Raw genomic sequence first — 24,208 nt, 5'->3', positions numbered from 1 at the left:
AGTCCTTTGGAACGTGACAGGTTGAAAGCGTCCTTGATGATCACCGAGTACGTGCCAATAGAGAATGGGCGCTTACTTGGCTGCGCGGAGCATGCAACAGTCAAACAACCCGCCCGAGCTCACGACGTTCGGTATGTCCACCCGTTCAGGGTCCGCGGTACGACCATGCCACAACCGGGTTTGAGATCAGCAGATCTTCAACTGCGTCCTTGATTCCTGGCGGGGATTGGTTGCGAGGATTGGCAGGAAGGGCCCCCCTTCAATCCGGTCATTTTCTGCAGACCGCTCGGGAAATCAATAATTAACTGGTATTTTTTGCGACTTATTTCTTTCTTGCAGCAAGAAAAAAGCACCGTGCATTTCGCAAGTTGACTCCGCCCCCAAAGCCTCGTAAGCTTTTACTTGGGATGTGGTATTTCTCGGGTTTGACAATGAGGTCATCAGCGGGGATTCCTGGAGCCCCTTCGAGAGCCGTTTCAGATGTGTGGGGTCCCTTGTGAGAAACAGAATGGCAGTCAGGCAGTGCAGTGGTGGTCCATGGTTCGGTAAAAGAGGTGTCGATCTCGAAGCTGTCGATCAAAAGTGCCGTTGGGATCTGCGATGCTGGCGACTAGGGTCAGTTTTTTCCTCCAGTCGCTTGGAGCGAGATGCAAGTCGAAGACGGGAGAAGGGTAGAGGTCAAGGATGCAGCAATCTATAGCCCTCCAACGTCTGTGTATATTTTCCCAAGCGAACAAGGTAGCACCCGATCCAATACCGCGATGTTGCACCAGTACATGGACTTTCTCCTTGAAGCTGCTTGACCGATGAAGAAGGCGGCGGTCTGGATCGACGTGTGCCAAGTGCCGAGCACTAAGCACCTAAGCTCCCGCTGCCGTCGCTTGGCATTGGTCTCACGATCTGACACCCCGCGAAAAGGATGCAAAGAAGCCTTGACTTGCGATTCGCCTTTGCACGCTAAACCAATACGAAAAATCTCAGAAATACAAGCAAGTGCGCCCTCTGAAACTGTTACGGCGCCACAGACCAATGGTGAGACAAGTCTCGCCAAACCGCAGTGAGACGGAAAGTGAGACAACGACTCGTAAGTCGTAAAACACAAAGGGGTGCCCGATTGGGATTTGGTTGTGCTGCTCTCACTTGCCGCTTTGGTGCCAAGCCCTCACTGCTTATCTTATCGGCCACTTATCTTATCGGTACCACAACACAGCGCCTTCGACCACTCGGCCATCCCTTGAGTTTCGATGTTTTTTGGACCCCAAATTCACCCCAAATTCACACCAACCTCGACCCTTCCAACCTCCCACCCCTCCAATCCTCCCACATCCCCACCGATCCCGCGGCCTGCAACACCGCCCCAGTCGTCTCGCGCACCACCACCGGCGCCGGAGCAAACCGCACCCTGCTGCCACTCCCGCTCCCCCCAGCACTCACGCCACCCCGACCCAGCAACACTTCAAAAACCCCCCTAATCCGCTCCAACACCACCCGCGTCCTCCCCCCCGCCACATCCACCATAAACCTCAACACCACATCCCGTTCCTGCCCCCTCTCACCCTCCCCCTCCCCATCCCCATCCCCATCCCCATCCCCAATCCCCCCCCCCCTCACTACCACCACCTTCCCCCCCCTCTCCCCCTCCACCAACCCCCACCACTCCCCCTCCACCAACCCCCACCACTCCCCCGCCGTCCGCACCTCCTCCTTCACCGCCGCCGACAGATGCGGAAACGCCCAAGCCAGCGGCTTGGCCCACGGCGGGGCAGTCCTGTGGGTGTCGCGGTGCAGCGGGTCCGCGTCGTCGTGGTTGACGGCCCAGGGCCGCGAGTGGCGCGCGCGCTGGTGGTGCGAGGCGGTGGATTCGGAGCAGTAGGTGCAGGGGAGGGGGAGGGGTTCATTGGGGGCGGGGGGGGTGACGTGGATGGGGGCTGGAGGGGTAGTGGTGACGTGGATGGGAGGGGTGGTGGTGGTGGTGGTGGTGTTGGGTTTGCGGCGTTTTGGGGGCGGAGAAGAGGAGTCGGGGTTGGGATCGGGGGAGAGGGCGCGCTTTTGCTTGGGGCTGGTTGGGGTGGGTGGTGAGGCGGGGTGCGTGAGTTGGTGCTTTGCGAGAGCGAGCTTGTCGCCGATGGATTTGAGGAAGGCGTTGCTTAGGGTGGTCATGAGCAGGGCTTTCTCGACCTCGGCGAGGCTTAGGGCCGGGTGAGGCGTGTTGTTTTCATTACGGGTCTCCGCGAGCTTTTGGGCCGTGGTGGCCTCCTTGGCGATAAACACCCCAAGCGATGCATGATGGGCCTTGGTGGCCAGGGTGCTCACGAATAACGATGGTAAGTGCGTGTCCGCGGATATCTCCTCGTGGGCGGCCTGCAGCGTGTTGTCGAAATCCCACCACCAGTGACCTGCTTTGCCTGGGATGTTTTGTTGCCCGGGCTCGTCTTTGGGTAATGTCTTCATCCGCCAACGAACAACCAGGCTTCTACCCACAGTCGTCATGGCTTGAAAGAACCTGGGTGAGATGTCGACATCCCGCCGCAAACTGTCGAGTAGTCCGTTTACCTGGTCTTTTTGAGATCTGTTTAGACCAGACGTAGGCCGCTCCGCCAGGATCCGAAGCAGCACAATGCCGACGGTATCTGACGGGTACTCGTTGAAATGCGGCGCTTCCCAGCTGTACCCATAGTCCGACATGACAGTAATCTTTTTAGCTGCCACCGCTCCCTCAGCGGGCCCTTCTGCTTCATCCTCGGGCGCTGAGCTGGACGAGGCATACGCCGGCGGCGGCGGACTTCTCAAACCCTTGCCAGTTACGCGACTCGCTTGGTATTCTTCTGTTGAAGAGAGCTCCGCCTCCTCAACCTCCAGAGCAAGTATCCGCAATTCCTCCAGCGCCGTGTCACCACCGAGCAAGTGCAGAACGCGCACGACACCGTCGCGGATTCGGATCCACCGAGCCACATCATCACGAAAGCATGTTTCGCAGTAGACGCTCCCTGGGCGCGCAGGGCCGCGCGGTGTGGCGTGGAGTGGCGGCGCGTTTGTTCCCACGTTCCAGATGGCGGGGTCGGGTTCGGGTGCGTTGTCTATGACAGGAGGGAGGGGAACAGGAGGAGAAAGCGGCGGTGGTGGCGGTGGTGGTGGAATCAGCCGTGAAGTCCCGGCTGGCTGTTTGGGCGGTGATGGCGGGAACGGGTACGGCGTGTCGGCAACGGCTCGGTCAACGACAACATTGGGTTCGGGCTCTTTCGGGGCAGGCTGCTGCTTTTTGGGGCGCTTTTTCGCGGCCTTTCGGAGCTTCGTGTGTTTGGGATAGGGCCCAGGGCCGGTATCAATGTAATCCGCGTCCATTGACTTGTCGTGAGGGTCGGCTTCTTGGTTTTCGCTGAGCTCTTCTTCGCTTGTCACAGCCGTATCAGGCGCCGGCAAGGAAAGGCTCGCAGCCGCCTCCTTGACCAAATCGACGGACACATTTTGGGCAGAGGGCTTTTGCATAGCCTTGGTCGCCGTCTTGTTGATGCTTGGGGCTTCCTTCTTCCGCGTGACCTCCACTGGCCTAGACTGGGCTTGTGCATCCCCAGCTGAGCCAGCAATGCCATATATATCCCATGGGATTGCAGGTGTTTCCGGTGCCGGGGCAGCTGGTTCGGGCTTCACGATGTTCTCGGGGGGGGTCTTTGGTGGCAGTGGACCTGCGGTAGATTCTGGCGTTTTTGTTCCCTCTGGGCTTTCGTAGAAGTCGATAGCTTTAGGGCGTTGGCGCCGGGACGCCGGTTTCTTGGCCGAGGGTCGGACGGGTCCGATCCCGCCACCTGTGGGCGGGTTGTTCGGTTGTGACGGAGAACCGGCTACTTCTTGCAGGCCCGATGCTGGCGACGCCTGCTCTTCTACAGGGAGCTGCCGTTTCGTCTTCATCCCGGTCTTGGTCATCGTCGCTGCTGTCTGAGACCCCTTGGCCTTTGGGACGGCTGTTGGCTTTTTTCTAGCTTTAGTGGCGGGCTTGGGGTCTTCAGTAGGGTGAGAGCTACCAGGTTGGATATCCCCGGCGGAAGGATCCTCTTGTGGCTGGGAACTCGCTGCTTGTGAGGCTGTCATGGACCTGGTCATCCGCCTACCCACGGACTCATGAGTAACCATCGCTTTGGTCTCTCCTCCCGACTTCTTCGTTTCTCTCTGCTGCGCAGCCTTTTTGGCGTTGAGGCTTGCTGGTTTTAGTATTGCAGTATGTCGAGGCGGAGGAGAGTATTGAGGTTTCCTCGGTTTTCGTGAGAGCGGCTCCCCCTCGGTACTAATTGCTGGTTAAACTTCCTTGTTTAATGGCTCCATTGAGGCCACGGGCGGTAAGGGAAATGAAGGCAGTATTCAACTATTCGACATGGCAGCCATATTATCCGCGTTATCTGGTTAACGAAATTCTTTAGATCCTATCAAAGGCTGCGATTTGTCTGGGAGCCGGCAGCAGGTGTGACAAGAAAAGGGATCTCCCTCGCAATAATTGGGCTGCTCAAGGCGTCGACCTAATTTATTCATGTAAATGCAAAAAGCTGGTCAAATATGCCAGAGCAAACCTCAACAGAGCTGCCAAACTTGCACTCAAGCTCCTTTGTTTCCAGGGGAGGCAGTCGAGCTAGTCGTTTCCGGCGCGACGTTGGAGTTGAACAAAGATAGGGGGCTGAAACTAGACGCAAGGAACGAACTGAACCCCTAAACGGTATCAATATCGCTATCCAATACAATGCACGAGTCGTACACTGCCTCTCTAGATCCGGCAGTCAATGGCATCCCGGAGCGTGTCATTCAAGACCCATTCTTGGCATTTTATAGGATATGGCAAGGTGGCCGAGTGGTTAAGGCGCTGGTTTTAGGTTATTTACCACCAGTGGGAAACCGCGCGAGTTCGAATCTCGTCCTTGTCAAAATACATTTTTTGAGTTTTGCGTCGTGATCGGTTGAGATTGGAGCTGAAAACCCGACTCAACAGCAAATCCTTAGGCGAGCCACACCAAAAAAAGAGGCACCCTAACCCTAGCTATTCACCTCTTTGCCATCCCCACACATTCTTGGAGAGCTTGCTCCACTGTGTGAACATCACACCATCCCAAAGCACATCAAACACAGCATCAACATGGTTGTCGTCGATGAATAAGCGTTGCTTTACAGCACAGAATTCACAAATAAATTCCTTTTTTGTGAACTAAAATTGGAGGCCCCCAATACTGGCCCGCATTTTTGTCGGCTGAAAACTGAGGGCTGCTTCGTTTGCAGAACTCAACAGCCTCAACCTGGCATCACGCTGCACAGCTGGGATGTGAGATCGATGGATTAATAACATCTCAATCAAATACATCGCCATCGCATCGCGGCGATTCCACACTCCCATTATCCCACACTTTCCCATCCTCAGTTCCAATCCCCCGCCATCATGTCTCAATCCTCCTCCGAAACCCCTCTCCTCTCTCGCGACCTCGCCTCGCCGCCGCCCTCCTCGCCGACGCGTCTCCGCCCCAAGATCGCCAACCGCATCTCCTCCGGCACGCCGCAGCCGGAGCGCCCTCACATCGAAACCCACACGGGCCAGTACGACGCTATTCTGCGCGATGTCATCATCGGCTTCTCCGATGGCCTGACCGTGCCGTTTGCCCTGACGGCGGGCCTGTCGTCGCTCGGCAACTCCAAGATTGTCATCATGGGAGGGCTGGCTGAGTTGTGCAGTGGCATGATCAGCATGGGTTTGGGCGCGTATCTGGCCGCCGATACGGAGCGGCAGCATTGGTGCGTGGCCCCTCGCCATCATCCATTGCGTCCTTACTAATACCCCTCCCCATGACAGGGAAGCCGAGTACGCGCGCGAATCCGCCGAAGTCGACACGATGCCGGCGATGGAGCGCGCCGAGATCCACGACATCCTCGCCGGGTACGGCATCAGCCGGGCCGCCAGCGAGCCGCTCGTGCGGGAGCTGACGGTGTCCAAGGAGCAGTGGGTGCGCTTCATGATGGAGTTTGAGCTGCGCCTGCCGGAGCCCGATGCCGGCCGCGCGTGGGTGTCGGCCGCGACCATGGGGCTGAGCTATTTCGTGGGCGGCCTGATCCCCATGCTGCCGTATTTCTTTCTGGAGCGGACCGATTATGCGCTGTTGGTGTCGTGCGCGATTACGGTGGTTATTTTGTTGGTGTTTGGGTTTTTGAAGAACTGGGTTGCCATTCGGACGCGCAAGGCTGGCGTTTGGGGTGCCATGCAGACGTTGGTGGTGGGCGTGTTGGCCGCTGGGACGAGCTATGGCATTGTGCGGGCGTTGGATAACGCTGGTAGTTCGTGATGGCGGGTTGATGGGTACCTCAGTATCTAGAGGTGTGGTCTCTGGCGAGGGAAGGCAGCCATGATGCCCGCAGGGAGAGGACCGGGGGTTTATTACGATTAACCTGAAGTCGCCTTCTTGATATGGCGTGACCTTTTCATGATCCCCAAAAACACGTTCAGTCCTCTGGCGAGCCTCCTTGACTTGACGTGGGAAGAAGCCATTCCCACTCCCGCGCCGAAACACGCTCATCTTCGTCAACCCGTCAATACTGTCAACCAGCCTTTGCCCCCGTGCCCCCGGTTCCACTTCGGCTGCGAGTCGGTGTGATACAACTGCGATTCAGGGATGGCCCGCACCGCCTTCATGATCTTTCCGGCGCCGTTGAACTTCGAGTGCCAACTTACACCACTCCCCATCCGCCACCCCCCATCACCGTCTTCCATCCCAACTCTCACATGCCCCTCTCCCTCCACAGTGCCCATTGGCCCTTAATATACACACCCTGTGCTCCCCACAGCAACTTCCCCCCGCAAAGAGACGCACAGCTGGTTTGGCGAAGCGGGGGGAGCGTAGACTCGTAAATCTGTAAAGCGCAATGGTACACCCTTCTAGGAGGGTGCGGGTTCGAATCCCACCGAAGTAAAACTCCCTCGAGGAGTTTTCGTAGCCCTCTACCTTCCGTCAATTAAAGGCGGAGGTTAGGCGGTGAGCTTTTTGACATTCTTTCCTTGCTCTTTTCCCTTTATCCCGTTTTGAACCGGCCTCGAACGGTACCGGCGCAGCGAGGGGGCACCAAACTCATCTTCGTCGCCGTACGATCTTCAGTCACCGACTCCCATTTCGCCAACAACTACCCGTTGCTCGCAATCGCCCACAACCTGGACCTCAGCCTTTCCTTGTAGAATCACAGTCCCGGCCTGCACATTTAAGAAAGGCATCCGCGACTCGTTGGTACCTAGATCAAGAAAGCCCACACGTCGCCACAACCACATCAACTCCAATCAACGATCGATCCAACATCCCAACACCACCAAGACCGACCGGCTGGAGAGCGCGTACTGTACTGGTGACGCTGGACGGGGCTGATCCACGACCAAGACCGCGGCAACGGCTACGAGCCCCTCGGGAACAAAGACGATGGCAAAGCCTACGCGTTCTGCACCAACCATGATGGGCAGATTTCTTGGTAGTTTGACCAATGTGAGCAACAACATATTAAAAACATGTTTTATTTCGGATTCGTCAGTATCTGCAAGGGAGCTGAAGCTGAGTGAGCCCGGCCAGATTGTTTGCCGGGTGGATTTGGATTGGAAACCCTATCACATAAAATCCGACGGGTCCTGCTCCCGTTCCCTCACAAACTTCAGCGCTTTCCATTCCATGTTCCCCCCATCCCCGCCCATGAGGTACTCGAACGCGCTCATGACCTCCTCCGCCGGCCTCCAACCTTCGCTGACTTGCCACGTCACTCTTCCTTGCCCCCGTATGTTAGACGCCTCGTATTTCACTCCCCACCGAAACATAACGGGTCCATTCTTAGCCGACGGCGGCGCGTCATCACTCCCGAGATACTCCCGGGCCCGCTCCTCAGAGGGCCGCCATGTGAGCCAAGTAAACAGCATGAACTCAGCGTCTCGCATGGGGAGGATCCGTCGCTTGAGAGATGACGCAAACCCCAACAACAAAGGGTTGATGCGCTCCGCGATGGGGCGTATCCGGAACATGTCTGGCTGCCGTTCCAGGCACACGTCGTCTTCGTCGCCGTGCTCATCTTCCTGGTCGCTTTCCAGACCGGGCGGGTAGTGCTCCTTCGTTATGAAATACCCCTCAGGGTGAGGATCCTCGCCTCGCGGGCCAGAAAAGTACCACCTGCCGTCAGGCGCACACGGGTGGAACTCGATCTTGAGACGCCGCATGTGAGGCCACACCAGAGGACGGCCCACACTCGGGAAAATATCAGGCGTGCGTGATCAGCGCGCGGACGTCCAATTCCTCCAGGCAAGTCGCCAGGTCGCGCAGCCCCAGCGACAGGGGGTCACCACCTCCAAACTCGTGCCACTGCATTGCACACACAAGGTCAGGCATCGGCGCCGCTTGGTCAGCGTCCTCGCCGCAGGGACTGGGCTTCCAGAACCAGAGCCGCGCCTTTTTAAACGAGATGGGGAGCTGCAGCCGGACGCGACGTACGGTCCGACAGAACTCCATGCGGGCATCGCGCCAAGGCCTTCCCAGACGCGGGCGGTTTGGCGAAGGGCGCGGGACGTGAAGGGGGCGGGGAGGTGCTCCCATAGGTAAGGGCAGTCGAGCGTGCGGAGGTCGGGGAGACGGGTGGCGACTTCGAGGGGCAGTCCGGGGGATACGGGTCGCATGTGGATCATGTTCAGTTCTGGATCGGACGTGTTTGGGGAGGAGAGGATGCGCAGTTGGGTGACACCGCGTAGGAGAGGTAGTGTGTCTGGGTTGTGGACGGACGGTTCAAGCGGGGTTGTAACTCCCAATGGTGGTTTCGGTTGATGATGTCTGCATTTGACCAGCCCATGTTTCTCCATCCCAAGCAAATCGTACAAGGCCTCTCTAGGTATGGGGGCATTTTCTTGGGTGTGTTAAATCTAGATAGCTATTCAAGGAATCCGTTTCTGGTGACAACGATATAATATGCCAAGGAGACAGTCCTGACTTCACTTATTTATGAAATTGGCGTCAAGTCATGCAAGGAACGAATTTTACCCTGATGGCAACGAGTTCGACGCTGTTTTCTTCGTATGGCAACGACGTGTGTGTGATAAATTAGCTAAAAAAAAGAAGCAGGCCCATGATGGCGGCCGTCTGACATGTAACCGGTGGTCAAAAGGTTCGGCCGCCAACGGCCATCCCATCTACCCAATATCAGTCCTTGTAAACTGCCGGGGATGATACACCATTTCATAAGCTGATACCATGATCCCATGGCAAATAAGATGGAGGCATGTTGTGCATACGAGTACTCGGAGGTGCAGAATCGACGCCGTGATCATCCTCTCCTCATCCATCTAGGTGTGTGATGTCCGGTTCGGCATGGCCCGGGCCCCGGCCACCACGGACCTGACCGCCAGGCCAGTGTGTTGCATACAAATTGATGGAATATAAGTGTAACTCTTGTCAAAAGAACGCCAACCTCTCTCTACTTTGGGTTTGTTGTCGTTAGTTGAGCTTCTTTCCATTTACCTTCGTTGTTTCTTGTTACAAAGGTCCCGCTGATGTCCTCCGGTAGAACATCAGAACATACCGGGCTACGGTTTGGCGTGGAAATTGAGCTTGTGCTGAGGAGCAGATACCAAAAGCATACAACATTCACCAGTCTAGCTTCCGAGATCTGCCAGCGCCTCAAGGAAGCACAGGTTCCGAGCCACATCGGCAACCTTCTTCAGAAGACGGGCGCCACTGAAACCTACCAAGAATGGACTATCATTCAGGACTCTACCCTTCCGTCAAACGCGACAGAAAACAAGTGTAAGTGACATAAGCTCGTTTCAATATTTGGAACTACGTATGCTGAGTCTGCCCTAGTTGGTGTTGAACTGGTGTCACCAATTTTCCACATCCAGCAAAAGCACATATGGATCAGCCAAGTGCAGCAGACATGGAGGGTACTTGAGCGCGAGTTTGAGGTGCACTCTACCAATGAGTGTAGTACGCATGTTCACTTATCCCCATCAAATGGACCCTGGAGCTTGAATGAAGCTAAGGGGGTTGCAAAAGCCGCTATTTTCTTCGAACGATGTATCGATGCCCTGATGCCGGGCCACCGGCGTATCAACCCTTACTGCATGAGCAATCGCTGGAACCCAGAATACAACGAACTTTCCATACCACTGGTCTTCGACGACATATCCCAAGCAGACGACAAGCTCGATTTGGGAGACCGCATGTGCACCTGTTCCAAGGACTCAATACACGCCCAAAACACGATGCGCGAGGAGGACTTTGTGCACCCGCATTTCCGGTGGAACTTTACCACCCTTACCGAGAGAACAAGAACCATCGAGTTTCGACAACCTCCAGCGTCCAAGAACGCCCGCGAAACAATGACGTGGATTATCTTGGCTGTGTCCTTTGCCCAGTGGGCCTCTGAGCGCGCAAACACGACCCTGGATCCCGCCGACACGCCCGAGATTGGAGATTTACGCAGATACGTAATGGCGGGCGCGCATATCAGTGGTGTGGCGGATGATATGTTGTTAGGTCTGCTGGACGACCTCTTCCGTGGTACGAACCGGTTGCCGGCGCCTCGCCATGACTTGAAAACAACTACAGAGCAGGAACTCGAGTTGGAGGCGCAAAAGAAAAGAATGCCGCTGCAGCAATACAAGGAAACCTTTGCGCAACTATAATAATAATAATACCCCATGATCACCGCCCAGCAGCGGTGCTCCCCCAGATAAACCACATGAAGGATTGCATGATAGATAACCCAATCCTAATATCAACTTCCTGAATAAAGATGCACGCCTTACCCCCTGCCTCCTCACCTACAAACCGAACATCATGTTTCCGACCCTTTTCCGCCCTCCCATACAAACTCTAGGATCGACATGGCGGACCCTTGCGGCTCAACCACACGCTTGAGCACGAATGAAGGGTCCGCTTCCTTGAAGAGTGCCTCCCAGTCCGCCAGGGTCCGCTCTCGGGCATTGAAGGTGAACGCCATTTCGAGGTCCATCGATCTAACTTCAAGTTGGCTTCCACCCATTGTTAGGTTTCCAGGGAATAGAGGATTTACCTAAAGTCCTTCTCCTTCCACTGGGCCACCGTTCCAGTCTCAGGCATGACGGCCTCCTGCACGATGAGCTTTACCCCAGCTTTCAACAGCGGTATTTGTGCTCTCAGTATCCGGATGCAGTACTTGTCGGGCCAGTTGTGGAATATCCACCGGAAGAAAAAGACATCGGCGGCTACGGTTTGCTGCTCAAACAGGTCGTGGGCCATGAAACGGACTCTGTCGCCCAAATCGCCGGCGTCAGCGTCCTGCACCACAAAACCCATGTCCTGCACAACGATCTGCAAGTTGCTGTACTGTTTGGCGAGCGCAAGTGAGAAATGGCCCTTGGCTCCGCCGACATCGACGATTTGAGCGTTGCCGAGAGACGCCCAGTCGTAGTGGTCCAGGGCGTAGGACAGGTCGAACTCCGGTCTTCCTGTCATCACTTTCATTGCGTTTGCGAACCGGACGGCTCGCTCAGGGCTCTTGGCGATGACTTGGTAGATGGAGTCTGTTGTGTCGTTTGCGATGGAAAAGCCCTGCAGTTGGTTGTCAGTTAGGGGTATGAGCAGGAGAGTCCAAGGGATGATGTATCTTTACCGTCTCATTCGGCTCTTGCGACCCGGGCCATCGTTCAAGAGCATGCGCCAGCTGTAATTAAGATATGTTAACGTTGTTTTCACGTACGACTCATAAGAGTCTCACCTTTCCCGCCGCGGAGCCCAATTCCTCGGTTCCGGCTCGCGCCCAGTCTCTCATGTCCTCGCTAGCCAGCAACTTCGACGCCTTCGTATGTGCTACCATTCCAGGTTCGGGCTCGTAGAAAATGCGCATCGTCGCAGCGTGCCGGACGATGCGGCCCACCATCTGCTCCGTCAAAGGCGTCTGAGCGGCGATGTCCCTGAAAGAAACCCGACCGCCGGGGGGTACTAGGCCGGCGATGCCAAAGCGGGATATGACTTGGATGCATGCTGATTTGTCGCTCTGTCAGGGCAAAGGTTGCTTCCGTCAACTTTGTGCTTTATTCAAGTGATAGGTAATGTGGGACAAAATACATACTCTGGAAGCACGGTGGATCATGTTCAGGGGTTCTGTGAGCAGGTCCTGGAGCTCTGCCGTAGCATCGAGAACCACATCTCGAGCCTCCCCGACGTCCGAGGGCAGAGGCGGCGCGTCCTCGTCAAACGAAGGTGACGGGATACCTTGAGCATCCAATGCTTCTTGGATCTTGGCTACCGCGAGCTCGATGGTGGCGGCAAGCTGCCGAAGCTTTGGAAGGGACGTGCTTGATGCCATGTTGGATTGCTTGCCGAAGCAGGGGGGCCACGTTAGACAGGGGCAATACTGAGTCTTGGGTTCGCTAAGTTACAACCAGCGCAGCAGTCAACTCTTCAGCAACATTTCCTTTGCCAAGCTCTCAACATCGTGGTCAGGTCAGGGGAGTCGCTGCCCCTGCGTCGGCAGTCGTCGGGGTTACTCCGCCTCTCTAACGACGAAGGGTCATAGATGCCGGCAGCAGCCGGACATTGAAGATAGCCAGGGGTAGCCAGCGCAGCCCTAACCCGACCCGGAAAGCAATAACGCCCATTCTGTGTAATCGAGAGTCCTTCATGCACAACCCGGGGACTTGGCCCGCCCGTCCCGTCGTTTCTGCGGCCGGTGGCCAATGCCACGACCACAAACAGCCTATTTTTTGATCATTCTGCCGCGGCGTGGGTCGTGGGCAGGGTACACACGAATGCAACAGCTGAGCGAAACCCCGCCATCGTTTCTGGCTCTGGTTGGACGAGGAACGTGGAATCTGCTCGTCCTGGTTTTCCGTCACTCGTCTGCCTAGCTGTAGTGCAACGGACAAACACGACATTGTCTCGCCTAGTGACACTGTGACCCTTCGGACCGAATTTGGCACACCTCGAGGACCCGCGCCGCAAAACGGTCTTGCTTGTTTCCTTCCTAACCAACCGAGGATCCGCGCGTTGGTCTAGCCTAGCGTGCCGTAGTGGCGCTTAGCCGCCGTCTTCGTCTCCCGTCTGCGGCGTAGACGCGGGGCACACACCAAACGAGGGCAAAGCAGTTGGAGACCTGGATTACCAACGGCAGTGGACCCCCCATGCGGCCGAGTGGTACCCCCCTGGGTCGTCGTACATACGCCCCATCCCCCCTGCATTGTTTTTGGTCACCGACGATATCCCGTTACTTGCATACGCTACCGACGGAATGGATGTACCTCCACTTCGAATTTCCTTCTGGGCACTCGACGTCGGAGCCACAAGATTGCTTCTCGGTACCATGCCGGCTGACAATGCAAGCTTACTTGCCTTTCCCACAGTAAAAAAGACTGGCAGTGGTTTTGTGTGCAGGAGAGCATTCGGGCCCTGCTGCCGCCTGCTCCGGTTGTTTGGGAGGAAACCTGTCACGGATATTAGGGGAGATAAACTTGCACCATGACACAGGACAGCAAAACACCAAACCAAATCAAGTTGTTTGGCTTGTAGCCACCATACGTACTCCCATTAATGCTTTCGTGATATTTCACGATGCCTCTTCTTGACATACTGGACGTCATATCGTCGTGGGCCACGACTTCCGCTAAGCCGTGGTCTTTTCTCTCGCCACGGTCACATTACTTCGTAAAACGCTCATCACCAGTTCCAGAGCAGGCTGATGTCTGCATTCAAGACATTTTAAAGGCGAGAGCCGCAGCGGGACGGGGAAGCGTCCTCTTTTACCCGCGGGGCAACACCTCCACCCCCACAAAGCTGTCATACCAGGAGCTGCATGCTCGCGCTTGTGACTACAGCAGGGTCATTCGACGGCTTCCCGCTTTCAAAGAAGGCCATCCGGTGCTTCTGCATCTCGACGAACATCGCGATACCATCCTATGGTTTTGGGCTATTTTGCTCGCAAACGGCGTCCCAGTGTTGTCGTCTCCTTTCAGCAACGTCGATGAGCACCGACACCGGCACATCCAGGGGTTATCAAACCTTCTCGAATCACCCATCTGCATCACCGCAAGCAGACTCTTGCACCTATTTGACGGGCCACACAACCTCGATCTCCACACGATCGAATCCCTAGACGCCCTCACAACAACCTCCCCCACCCCCACCAACGAACCACCACCCCCAACAAAATGGCCCGACAGCCCAACCCTCGCCATCCTCATGCTAACCTCCGGCAGCACGGGCAACGCCAAAGCCGTCCGAATCACACACCGCCAAATCCTCGCCGCCATCGCCGGCAAAGCCTCAGTCCGCCCCTTACCCCCCAACAAACCCTTCCTCAACTGGATCGGCCTCGACCACGTGGCCAGCCTCGTCGAGATGCACATCCAGGCGCTGTGGCTGGGCGTCGACCAGATCCACGTGCATGCCGCCGATGTGGTGTCCGCTCCGCAGACCTTTCTTGAGCTGCTTAGCCGCCATGGGGTGGCCCGGACGTTTGCGCCGAACTTCTTTCTTGCAAGGCTTGTATCGACGGCTTCTGAGGGGGGACAGGGACAGAACAAGAAGCGCTGGGATTTGTCTAGTCTCACGGTGGTGGCTTCCGGCGGCGAGGCCAATGATGTGAAGACGGCGGCCGCGGCCTCGGCGTTGTTTGAGAGGTACGGCGCCCGCCGGAATGTCATCACCCCCGGGTTTGGCATGACTGAGACGTGTGCCGGTGCCATCTATAACATGGCTTGTCCGGACTATGACATCCAACGTGGGGATCGGGCGGTGGCATCGGTGGGGAAGTGCATGAAGGGGATTGAGATGCGCGTTATGCTGGGCTCGAGGCTGGCGGCTGCGGACGAGCCGGGGGATTTGGAGGTGCGTGGGGAGGTGGTGTTTGACGGGTATTATCGCAACGAGAAGGCCACGGCGGATGCCTTCCCTTCTCCGGGAGGTTGGTTCCGGACGGGGGATCAAGCTTGCATTGATGGGCGCGGCAACTTGTGTCTCATCGGGCGGGCTAGCGAGGTGATCAACATCAACGGAGTCAAGGTTGTGGCGGCAGATCTCGACTCGCTGCTGGAACAGACGCTCGGTTCTCGGGTGGCGCGCTTCGTGGTCTTTCCCACGAGGGCGGCCCATACGGAACAAATTACCATCTGTTATGTCCCTCCCTTCTGGCCGCACACCGTCGAGGATATGGCTGCGATTGACGACCTGGCGGCCCGAGTGTGCATCACCAGTGCATCTGCCCGGCCGCTGGTGTTTTCTCTGAGAGAGGAATCGTTACCGCTGCTGCCAACATCAACCTTGGGCAAGATATCTCGGGCGAAGATGCAGTCCTTGTTTGAAGCGGGGGTCTTCAGCGAGGACGTCGCATTGTATGGGCAAGCACTCGCTGCCCGCATCCTAGAGAACCAGGGAGACCTTTCTATGGAGAGCGTCACCGAAGCAGAAGCCGGTCTCATAGCCGACTTTGCGCAGACCCTCAACATCGACAGCCATCGAATTGGGCCCGAAACCCGCGTCTTCGAGCTGGGCTTCACATCGATGGACCTCATCCGCCTGAAGCACCGCATCGACACACGTCTGGGAATCACAATGCCGGTTATCACACTCATGAAGAACCCCACGGCACGGGCATTAGCAACTGCTCTGGGGCTCAGCGGGGATTCAGCCATTTCAATGATAGAGTACGACCCGGTAGTAACCTTCAAACCCAACGGCACCAAGACCCCCCTCTGGCTCATCCACCCCGGCGTCGGCGAAGTGCTCGTCTTCGTCGGTCTAGCCGAACACCTCGCCGACGACGACCGGCCAATCTACGCACTGCGGGCTCGGGGCTTCGAAACCGGCCAAACACGCTTCAGCTCCATCTCCGAAGCCGTCGACACCTACGTGGAAGCGATACGGCGCCGGCAGCCCCGCGGTCCCTACGCGCTGGCGGGGTACAGCTACGGCACGATGCTCGCGTTCGAGGTATCCAAGCGGCTCGACGCGCTAGAGGGCGGCGTCGGCTCGGCCGTGGGCTTCCTCGGCAGCTTCAACCTCCCGCCGCACATCAAGTCGCGCATGCGGCAGCTGAGCTGGAACATGTGCCTGCTGCACCTCACCCAGTTCCTCGGCTTGACAACGGAGGCCTTTGTGGAGGGGATCCACGACGAGGGGGAGGCGGGCCCCTACCGCGGCGCAGCGCGCGGCGCGGCGCTGGAGACGGTGCTCGCCGCCGCGGACGGCAGTCGCCTCGCGGAGCTGGGGCTGGAGGGCGGGGCGCTGGCGCGGTGGGCGGACGTGGCCTTTGGCCTGCAGAGCATGGCGGCGGATTATGACCCGGACGGGCAGGTGGCGGGTATTGATGTGTTCCACGCCGTGCCGCTCAAGGTGGCGGCCGCGTCGCGCGAGGAGTGGGTGGGCGAGCATCTGAGCAAGTGGCGCGACTTTGCCCGCTCGGAGCCGAGGCTTCACGCCGTTGGGGGTGCGCACTACACCATGATTGGGCCGGCGCACGTCGTCGGCTTTGCGGCGAAGCTGAAGGGCGCTTTGGCTGCGAGGGGGGTTTGAGTTTGACGCGGGTGCGTTGGGATTTGGGGTGGGATGGATGGGGTCATTCAGGGGTTAGGGGGTAAGGGTTGGGGGATTTCTGTGTACAGGTACGGGTACTGCTTTTTCGTAATCCTTGTAGTGTAGAGTCAGGGGTGGGATACATGGTGGCTTAGTCTGTATTCATTTATCGAGTCCGACGGATCTTGAATCCTTCCGATCTGATACGCCCACACCTCCACCTGCTCCGTCTGTGGACTTGCATTGGCGGCCCCCAAAGCTACCCTAGGCTCACACCACCACCGCTCGGTTCCGGATTCACTGTCAAACACACAGTGTCCGCGGTCGGGAGGTCATCTTGAGGCTGGAAATTGGTGGCTGCAGGATCACATGTGGTAAGCCTGGGGGCTTGCTTCGTTAGCTCCGGGTTTGATGTACTTGTACAAATGCACTTTGCACACTTGCATTTTTCTTGTTAGTACACCGAGACTGGAATCGAGAATACTGAACAGTCACCCCGGACGCAACCCCTGGATTACCCGGATCACAACATCACCACTCATTCATGATGGAAGCAGCTCTCGAAACCATCAAGGGATTGGCGGCAGCCGCCGACGAAACAACCCGACGGAAGCTCGTGGCTTCGCTGAGCAGCCTGGCTCATTCGCTAGAGAGCCCCGGCGACACCATCCACAGATACGGGCACATGGTAAGTTGATGCATCTGACCTTGGCCGTCTTTGTCGCGCTAACCCCCTTGTAGTCGCTGCAAACAGCCGCGATCAGGATCGGCTTCAACCTTGACCTATTCAAACTACTGGCCGATGCCAAAGGCCCCTTGACAGTGGAAGAAGTGGCTGCAAAGACCAATACTGAGACTGCGCTGATAAGTAAGATGGATGGACCGCCATTGAGCCGTGTTAGGATAATGCTGACCTCGGTCACAGGCCGTATCTTGAGATATCTTGCTGCTATTAACGCAGTTAGCCAGGTTTCGGCCAACGAGTATGCTGCCAACAACGTCACTCGGAACCTCACCGAGAAGGTGGTTGTGGCGGGTTTGCACCATTAGTAGGTCTTTACAGAACGATCCTTGGATCACAAATTTCCTAACACGGGGTGCCAGCTTTTTCACAGCCGGGCCGCAGTACGAAGCTCTGCCTGAGTTTCTGAAGAAAACAAACTACAAAACCCCCAACTCCGAGCTAGAGACGGCTTTCCAAGAGGCTTGGAAGACGTCATTGCACTCCTTCGCGTGGTTTGGCGAAAACCCCAAACATCTTGGCTACTTCAACGACTACATGGCCCTCCGCCGCAAGCCCCAGCTGTCCTGGCTGACAGTATACCCCGTGGCCGAGGAGGCCAAGGACTGGGATGCCAAGGATAACAGCCGGGCGATCTACGTCAACATCGGCGGCGGCATCGGGCATCAGTGCGCGCAGTTCAGGGAACGGTACCCGGACCTGCCAGGGAGGGTAATCCTACAGGATCTTCCGCACTCCATTGCCCAGGCTTTGCCGACGGCCGGGGTTGAGAACCTTGCGCATAACTTCTTCGAGCCGCAGCCGATCAAGGGTGAGTAGATCCTGCAGACCCCAGATCTCTTCTTTTGGATGTCCAACTGACTCAACCAACAGACGCCAAATTCTACTTCCTCCGTGGCGTGCTGCACGACCACCCGCACCACAAGGCGCGCACCATCCTGGAGCAGACCAAGGCGGCTATGGGGCCAGAGTCGGTTCTGCTGGTCGATGAGATGATCTTCCCGGAGACGGGCGTCAACCTCGCGGCGGCCTCCATCGACATGACTATGCTCACAGCGTTGGCCGGTCTGGAGCGGACCGAGGCGCAGTGGCGCGAGATCTTTGACGAGGTTGGACTGGAGCTGGTCAAGACTTATGTGTACAACCCGAGCAATTACGAGGGCGTGATGCATGTGCGGCTGCCCGGAGTGGGGAAGTGAGGACTCGGCTGGGTTGTGGATGATGATCTTACAAGGCATGTATTACCAACCAATGATCGATACTGGGGCGAGGATTAGGATTCGGGGTGAGCATGGGACGGAGATGAATGCTTGTTAAAATGGCTATTTGTGCTCCTTTCCCGTCTTCTTCTTGACTTGGTGATGTAGCCGTCTTGTCAACACGAGGATGGGTTGGATGGGTTGGATGTGTTTTCGCCAATCAACGCAGTTCGTAACGTGCCAGATGCTTGCGGTGGATGACGCATTGAGGCCTACCGTTGCCACAATCTCCAGGCAACAATGTCCCAGCCATCCACGTAATGCCGATGCCGATGTTGGGCTGTAAGTGGTCCGGATTGGAGAGGAGCGCCGTTCAATATGCATGAAGCCGTCGAGTCCCCGCTCGACAGCAAACAAACAAACAACGTTGGAAGATGTGGTGGGAAAGATGGCCGTGACCCTTCTTCCTTCTTGCTTCACTCAACACATCCATGATCCACTGAGTGAGACACTCCTGCAATTTCAGCTTTAAAACTCAACATCTCATGCTTCGGACACTTAGATTAGCCTCACGGGCTCCGTCCCTCCTCAAAATGGCGTCCACCAAGCAGCCCCAGAAGCAGATGCCAACGACGGCAAAGCAGCCACCCGCCATAACCGCAATGTTCCCATCCCTCCACGAGGACATCGAGAACGTCCTTTCGAGCGAGGACACTACCATCACGCCCAAGCCGTGGTTCAATCCTATCGAACGCGACGAAACACGCACAAACCTGCGTGAAACGTACATCATGGGCAGGTTCCAATGCAGCAACCGAAAGTGTCGACAAAAGGGCTGGGGCAGCAAGAAGATTTACATCGAGATCCAAGGGTTCCCGGACAATGGCTACAATGGCATCGTGTTCAAGCAGCGCTGCAAAACCTGCGACAATCTGGGGACGATGAAGATCAACGAGAACACGTACATCGAGAGGGTCACGTACTGGGTGAAGAAGTGGGCTGGTATCTCGGTGGACACACCGGATCACGGGGAGGGGTTTGGGCCGCCACATAAAGAGGAGCTTTGCGAGGGCTGCAAAGCTGGTGGTTGCCAGAGAGCGCGCAGGATGCGGGGCGAGTATTAAAGGAAGGGATTTTGTATGGTTGTCCTTCTGATGGACTTGGTCTGTTGGAGGGAAATAATGACTCCATGAAACGCCAGGTTTCAGGGGCATGGGTCTTCTTCTGGCCTCGAGTTCAATTTCATGTTCTTCTGCCATAACGGTTCCGCCACTTTACGTTCCTGTGAATTGTGACCGCCACTGGATGATCCCATCGTCAGGGTCCTTCTGCAAAAGGCCCGACCTGCCAGACACTGTCACAACTGAGTGGCTTCCATGGAACCCGTACCCCTGGCCCTCCTATCAAACCCAGTACCCATACACAAAGTAAAAGGCCGCTGTACTATCAGGAAAAGATACATAGGTGCATGTCTACCAAGGTTTGGACGGTTGGATGTTGCGATCGATGCACTAACAAGTGACACAAGTAGGAGTAATACTCGGACCACTGTCGAGACATCGGGGTGACACGAAAGGGTAAGATATGTGGTCTCTGGGTAACGATCCGCGCAACAGATTCACCGGGCTTACCATATCTCCCTGTTTTAAAGCCGTATGTACATGTACTCGATCATGCATTTTCACATGTGAAGCAAATTGCACCCTCCCACGTCATAAGCAAGAGAAACGCTCACCGACGTTGGTGGCCCGATCCTGCATCGTGGTGTGGGCACCCCCCGCACTCCCGGAGTCCCGGATGCTACCACGCAGAGGCAGCAGAGGCACGGGGGATACAGCTACACCCAGCCAGTTCCCGAGCACCCCACCCTCCCTTCTCACTGCAGCCCCAGTCCCCCCGAGCCAACATCCCAATCCGCAGACAACACACGAGGCGGGACACACTCACCCCAAGCTTCCCACCCCAACCACAAGTCAAGTCCACAACACACTGAGCGATACACGACATACCCACCGCCCCAACAACACCAAACACCACCACCCCCTCACCATGACCACCCCAACCGTCTTCATCACCGGCGTCACCGGCAGCCAAGGCTCCGCCCTCGCGCACCACCTCCGCCGCCTCAACTGGCGCGTCCACAGCACCGCGCGCAACCCCTCCTCCCCCGCGGCCCAAGCCCTCACCGCCATCGGCGTGCAACTCACCCCCGGCGACTGGGACGACGAAACCGCACTGGCGGCCGCCATGGCGGGCTGTGACAAGATGTTTCTGTGTCTGCTGCCGGACTTTGGGGACCCGACGCGTGAGTTGCGGCAGGCGGGGGTGATGGTAAGGGTTGCGCGGGAGGTGGGGGTCAGGCAGGTGGTGGCGTCGACTTCGTTGGGGGTGTTTACGTTGGAGGAGGAGGGGGTTGGAGGGGGGGTGGCGTCGGGGTCGGTGATGGCGGGGCATTTGGCGAATAAGAAGGGGATTGAGGAGGTGGTGAGGGGGGGCGGGTTTGAGAGGTGGGCGTTTTTGAGGCCGGCGTTTTTTATGGCGAATTTCTTGGAGCCGAAGGTGGCAAGGTATCCGGAGCCGAGGGAGCGGGGGACGTGGACGACGGCGATGACGGCTGAGGCGCCGCTGGCGTTGATCGATCATGTGGATATTGCGGCGTTTGCGGCGGCGGTGTTTCAGCAGCCGGAGAGGTTCCATGATCGGGCGTTTGGGCTGGCGAGTGAGATGTTGACGGTGCAGGAGACGCTGGATGCGTTGGGGGAGGCGGCGGGGAGGTCGCTGAAGGCGGTGTTCATGACGGATGAGGAGATTGCTGAGAAACAGAGGACGTCCAATGTTTTCACGAACTCGCAGGTGTCGTTGCGGTACGCTGCCAAGTATATTGACATGGAGGAGGTTGCGTCGGTGATCCGGCCTACTTCGTTTAGGGATTTCTTGGAAAGGGAGAAGGAGGGTGTAAAGAAGACATACGTGTGATGGCTTCTACCTTTAGCTTCGTCATAATATCTCCTAGTACGCATGTTTTCTTCCTGTTCCTACGAGATGCGTTCGTTTAGCTACACGTATACCGTCCCCGTTGTTCATATTCTGAAGCCAATACTAGCTGGCTTCCCCTTTTACGCCTGAATAACCTACAACATTTGATCGTGTCGGTGCAGGTAGTGACCGCTGTAGATACGGACATGTCTTTTTGGTTTGAGTGAGTCTATGTCTTGATCTACGGTCCAGTCAGTTGTCTTGACTTGCCATTAACATCCAGTTGGCTACGCCCAAAGCAATAAGAATTAAGGTTCCTTAGCGTGTAGGTAAGGTACACACATTATGGTTCCATGTCGATCCCGGCCCGGGTTGGCGGGGTCCAAGTGCCGGTGCGGGTGCTCCCCGAACACCATCAGGAGATAGTGTCTAGATCTTGACGGCAGGATAGCACGGGGAAAGGCACAATCGCCCTCCGGTGCCCAGTCTTTCACGGGCTTTCGGGTCCTGCCTCTTAGTTGCAACTCCAGCTCGACCAATGGACGATATCCAATTCAGCCTGTTTGACACACTCGATCCCGATGCCCAGAATGCCCAAAACCGCTGCTTTGACAGTTGTTCCGAAGAGCTGGGCGGAAGTAACGTGCATAATTAGAGTACGTTTGCCTGTGCCGGAAAGGGTGTAGATCGACGAGGTGTGCTCGTCTTCGAGCCCGTGCTATATGTGCTTGACCACACAAAACTCAATTGGGCGGCGGGCGGGTAACCAGGGAGGCCGAAAGTTAACTGTCAAAGCAACCCGTGGTTACATTTAGCAATATACTTACCGGAGGCAGCGCAAAATAACCTCGAGCTCGGACAGTCTCGGACTTGAAAGTTCCTGAGGAAGAAGGCAGGGACTCAACGTTTGTTCCCAGGTTGTAAAGAGCTCATAACTCCAGCCTCAAGTCTCCTCAACCCTCCAAGCTTTCACTGTTTCCCAGTAATAGCTTTGAACCCCACTGACTTTACAAACCCGAAGTTCTTGAGTGTTAAGATGCGGCTTTCACACCTCGTTGCTGGGGCGATCTCCGTTGTGGGTGTTCTGGGCCACGGAGGAGTTTACAACTACACCATCGGAGACGTTTCATACGCCGGGTTCGTGATTCCCACGCCCCACATTCTGGCTCCAACTAACAGCAGACAACCCAGTTCATACCCATGGCTACTCGAGGATCAGCAGGCGAAGGGCATCCAGCGCCGCTGGTGGCCGGACCCGATCCAGTCTGTGGACCACCCCCAACTCTCTTGCAACCGCGGAAACCCGCTGGAGAAGAACCTTCCCACGATGCATGCCCCGATCGAGGCCGGCACCAACATCACGGTGCGCTACGTCCCACCGAAATGCCCGCCCGGCTACAACCAGCCCACGGAGGTCCTGGCCCCCGAGTTCCAGGACCCCCACCCGCCCATGCGGTGTGCCGGACCGGAGTACTCGTGGGTGCACGCCACGGGCCCGATCCTTGTCTACATGGCCGCTTGCAACGGGCCGTGCGACCAGTTCCACCCGGAGGGTAAGAAAGTGTGGTTCAAGGTCTATGAGTCTGGCCTGAAGAACGGCGGCATGGTGAACGAATGGGGACAGAAGATCGACGTGGCTTCCAGCGAGGGCTGGGACCAGATCCGCTTTGCCAACAACGGATGGAGCATCACGATCCCCAAGAACCTGAAGCCGGGGAACTACCTCATCCGGCACGAGATCATCATGATCGAGCTGATGCCCCCTCAGTTCTACCCCGAGTGTGCTAATCTTGAGGTGACTGGGGACGGAACCGAGCTTCCCGGTGAAGAGTATCTGGTGTCTTTCCCCGGGGCTTACTCGCTGGAAGGTACGTGATCCCTGTTCTTGAAATAAACGGAACAGGGATGAAGCTGATACATGTCTCTAGACCCTGGGCTCGCCCTCAGCGGTGATTTGTACTCTCAAAAGGGACACTCCACTTATGTAAGTGTAGGAGCCCCCGTGAAGCAGGCTCAGATACTGAAACCAAAACCAGAACTACACCATTCCCGGGCCGGCCGTCTGGACTGGTGAGAACTAAGGAGGTACCCAAGGTGCTTCAGTGAGAGGTACCCCTGAAGACGAACACCAAGTGAAGGGCATCGGAGGGGGCGGAAGATGGACCCAAATGTAACGCTAGCAACAAAGCCTGTTGGTTTGCTTGACAAAATCTAGGCATCAGAAATTTGAGCGTTGAGTGATTTGCATTTCCGCGTGTGTCAGTCCATTTTGTGTGTTCTGTCATGCAGCACCAACAGTGGGAAGCTTTGTCAGCCACTGTACAAACATGCCCCGAAAACGGTGGTGGGGGAGACCTGGGAATAAGGGGCTCGGAGGTGTTCGGGCCTGGGATTTAGGACCAAGTCAGCAGACTTAACGCTCGCTCCGCGAAATACCGCGGCGTCAAACCAACACCACTTGTGTTCGTTCATCTGCTGTGCCGCCAACCCCGCGGGGCATCCTGGGTATTTCGTACAGATCTGTCCCTCCCTCCGGAGACTTACTTACATAATCCCCCCGAATCAACCAAGGACCAGCAAGATTCCAGCACCTGAGGAGACCTGAACCTGCCAACAGACCACAGTTGCAGCTCCTCGGCAGGTGTGATCGATTCCCCACGCACAACATGCGGGGGACTCGGCCTCTCATTATAAAGCCCGCGTCTTTGCGTCTTGCCTACCACGGTTTTCCATCATCAAGACAAGCCATTTCATTCTCAGTCTCAGCT

General features: G+C 56.7%; 8 protein-coding genes and 1 non-coding gene across 9 annotated transcripts; 5 read left to right on the top strand and 4 right to left on the bottom strand.

The window, feature by feature from the left end:
- Window positions 1–1,430: 1,430 nt before the first annotated feature.
- On the bottom strand, window positions 1,431–4,317 carry F5144DRAFT_592129 (uncharacterized protein; the record flags this gene model as incomplete). Its single annotated transcript, XM_066790336.1, has 11 exons — window positions 1,431–1,454; window positions 1,948–2,235; window positions 2,272–2,427; window positions 2,464–2,473; window positions 2,504–2,747; window positions 2,784–2,877; window positions 2,914–3,427; window positions 3,461–3,501; window positions 3,538–3,768; window positions 3,844–4,266; window positions 4,297–4,317. 11 exons carry the CDS (start codon window positions 4,315–4,317, stop codon window positions 1,431–1,433), a joined length of 2,046 nt encoding a protein of 681 aa, XP_066645476.1.
- A 503-nt stretch (window positions 4,318–4,820) lies between these two features.
- Window positions 4,821–4,907, top strand: F5144DRAFT_t76. The gene has a single exon. It is a non-coding gene; the product is annotated as a tRNA-Leu (tRNA).
- Window positions 4,908–5,077: 170 nt separating this feature from the next.
- Window positions 5,078–6,549, top strand: F5144DRAFT_569873 (VIT family-domain-containing protein). Its single transcript, XM_066788726.1, has 2 exons — window positions 5,078–5,763; window positions 5,822–6,549. Exons 1-2 carry the CDS (start codon window positions 5,414–5,416, stop codon window positions 6,306–6,308), a joined length of 837 nt encoding a protein of 278 aa, XP_066645475.1. The 5' UTR covers window positions 5,078–5,413; the 3' UTR covers window positions 6,309–6,549.
- A 981-nt stretch (window positions 6,550–7,530) lies between these two features.
- On the bottom strand, window positions 7,531–8,438 carry F5144DRAFT_208938 (uncharacterized protein). The gene has a single exon (XM_066782998.1). It carries the CDS (start codon window positions 8,204–8,206, stop codon window positions 7,610–7,612), a length of 597 nt encoding a protein of 198 aa, XP_066645474.1. The 5' UTR covers window positions 8,207–8,438; the 3' UTR covers window positions 7,531–7,609.
- Window positions 8,247–8,764, bottom strand: F5144DRAFT_629121 (uncharacterized protein; the record flags this gene model as incomplete). The annotated part of the gene is made up of 2 exons (XM_066792366.1): window positions 8,478–8,764; window positions 8,247–8,409 (listed from the first exon to the last, which is right to left on the bottom strand). Exons 1-2 carry the CDS (start codon window positions 8,666–8,668, stop codon window positions 8,247–8,249), a joined length of 354 nt encoding a protein of 117 aa, XP_066645473.1. The 5' UTR covers window positions 8,669–8,764.
- A 762-nt stretch (window positions 8,765–9,526) lies between these two features.
- Window positions 9,527–10,660, top strand: F5144DRAFT_486886 (putative amidoligase enzyme-domain-containing protein; the record flags this gene model as incomplete). The annotated part of the gene is made up of 2 exons (XM_066785576.1): window positions 9,527–9,779; window positions 9,837–10,660. 2 exons carry the CDS (start codon window positions 9,527–9,529, stop codon window positions 10,658–10,660), a joined length of 1,077 nt encoding a protein of 358 aa, XP_066645472.1.
- Window positions 10,661–10,812: 152 nt separating this feature from the next.
- Window positions 10,813–12,324, bottom strand: F5144DRAFT_601859 (S-adenosyl-L-methionine-dependent methyltransferase; the record flags this gene model as incomplete). Its single annotated transcript, XM_066791169.1, has 5 exons — window positions 10,813–10,993; window positions 11,050–11,567; window positions 11,629–11,679; window positions 11,734–12,012; window positions 12,088–12,324. The coding sequence occupies 5 exons, from the start codon at window positions 12,322–12,324 to the stop codon at window positions 10,813–10,815; spliced, it is 1,266 nt and encodes a 421-aa protein (XP_066645471.1).
- A 1,241-nt stretch (window positions 12,325–13,565) lies between these two features.
- Window positions 13,566–18,464, top strand: F5144DRAFT_547183 (uncharacterized protein; the record flags this gene model as incomplete). Its single annotated transcript, XM_066787457.1, has 8 exons — window positions 13,566–16,517; window positions 16,575–16,612; window positions 16,839–16,897; window positions 17,015–17,211; window positions 17,265–17,391; window positions 17,449–17,572; window positions 17,628–18,076; window positions 18,139–18,464. The coding sequence occupies 8 exons, from the start codon at window positions 13,566–13,568 to the stop codon at window positions 18,462–18,464; spliced, it is 4,272 nt and encodes a 1,423-aa protein (XP_066645470.1).
- Window positions 18,465–19,057: 593 nt separating this feature from the next.
- F5144DRAFT_592124 (glycosyl hydrolase family 61-domain-containing protein) lies at window positions 19,058–23,521 on the top strand (the record flags this gene model as incomplete). The annotated part of the gene is made up of 5 exons (XM_066790335.1): window positions 19,058–19,425; window positions 20,459–21,436; window positions 22,623–23,308; window positions 23,369–23,424; window positions 23,477–23,521. The coding sequence occupies 5 exons, from the start codon at window positions 19,058–19,060 to the stop codon at window positions 23,519–23,521; spliced, it is 2,133 nt and encodes a 710-aa protein (XP_066645469.1).
- Window positions 23,522–24,208: the final 687 nt, after the last annotated feature.

Source organism: Chaetomium tenue, assembly GCF_020726465.1.
Source record: "Chaetomium tenue strain MPI-SDFR-AT-0079 chromosome Unknown F5144scaffold_3, whole genome shotgun sequence".
NCBI lineage: Eukaryota > Fungi > Ascomycota > Sordariomycetes > Sordariales > Chaetomiaceae > Chaetomium > Chaetomium tenue.
The sequence above is the reverse complement of the archived record's forward strand: the minus strand, read 5'-3'. Positions and strand labels throughout refer to the sequence as shown.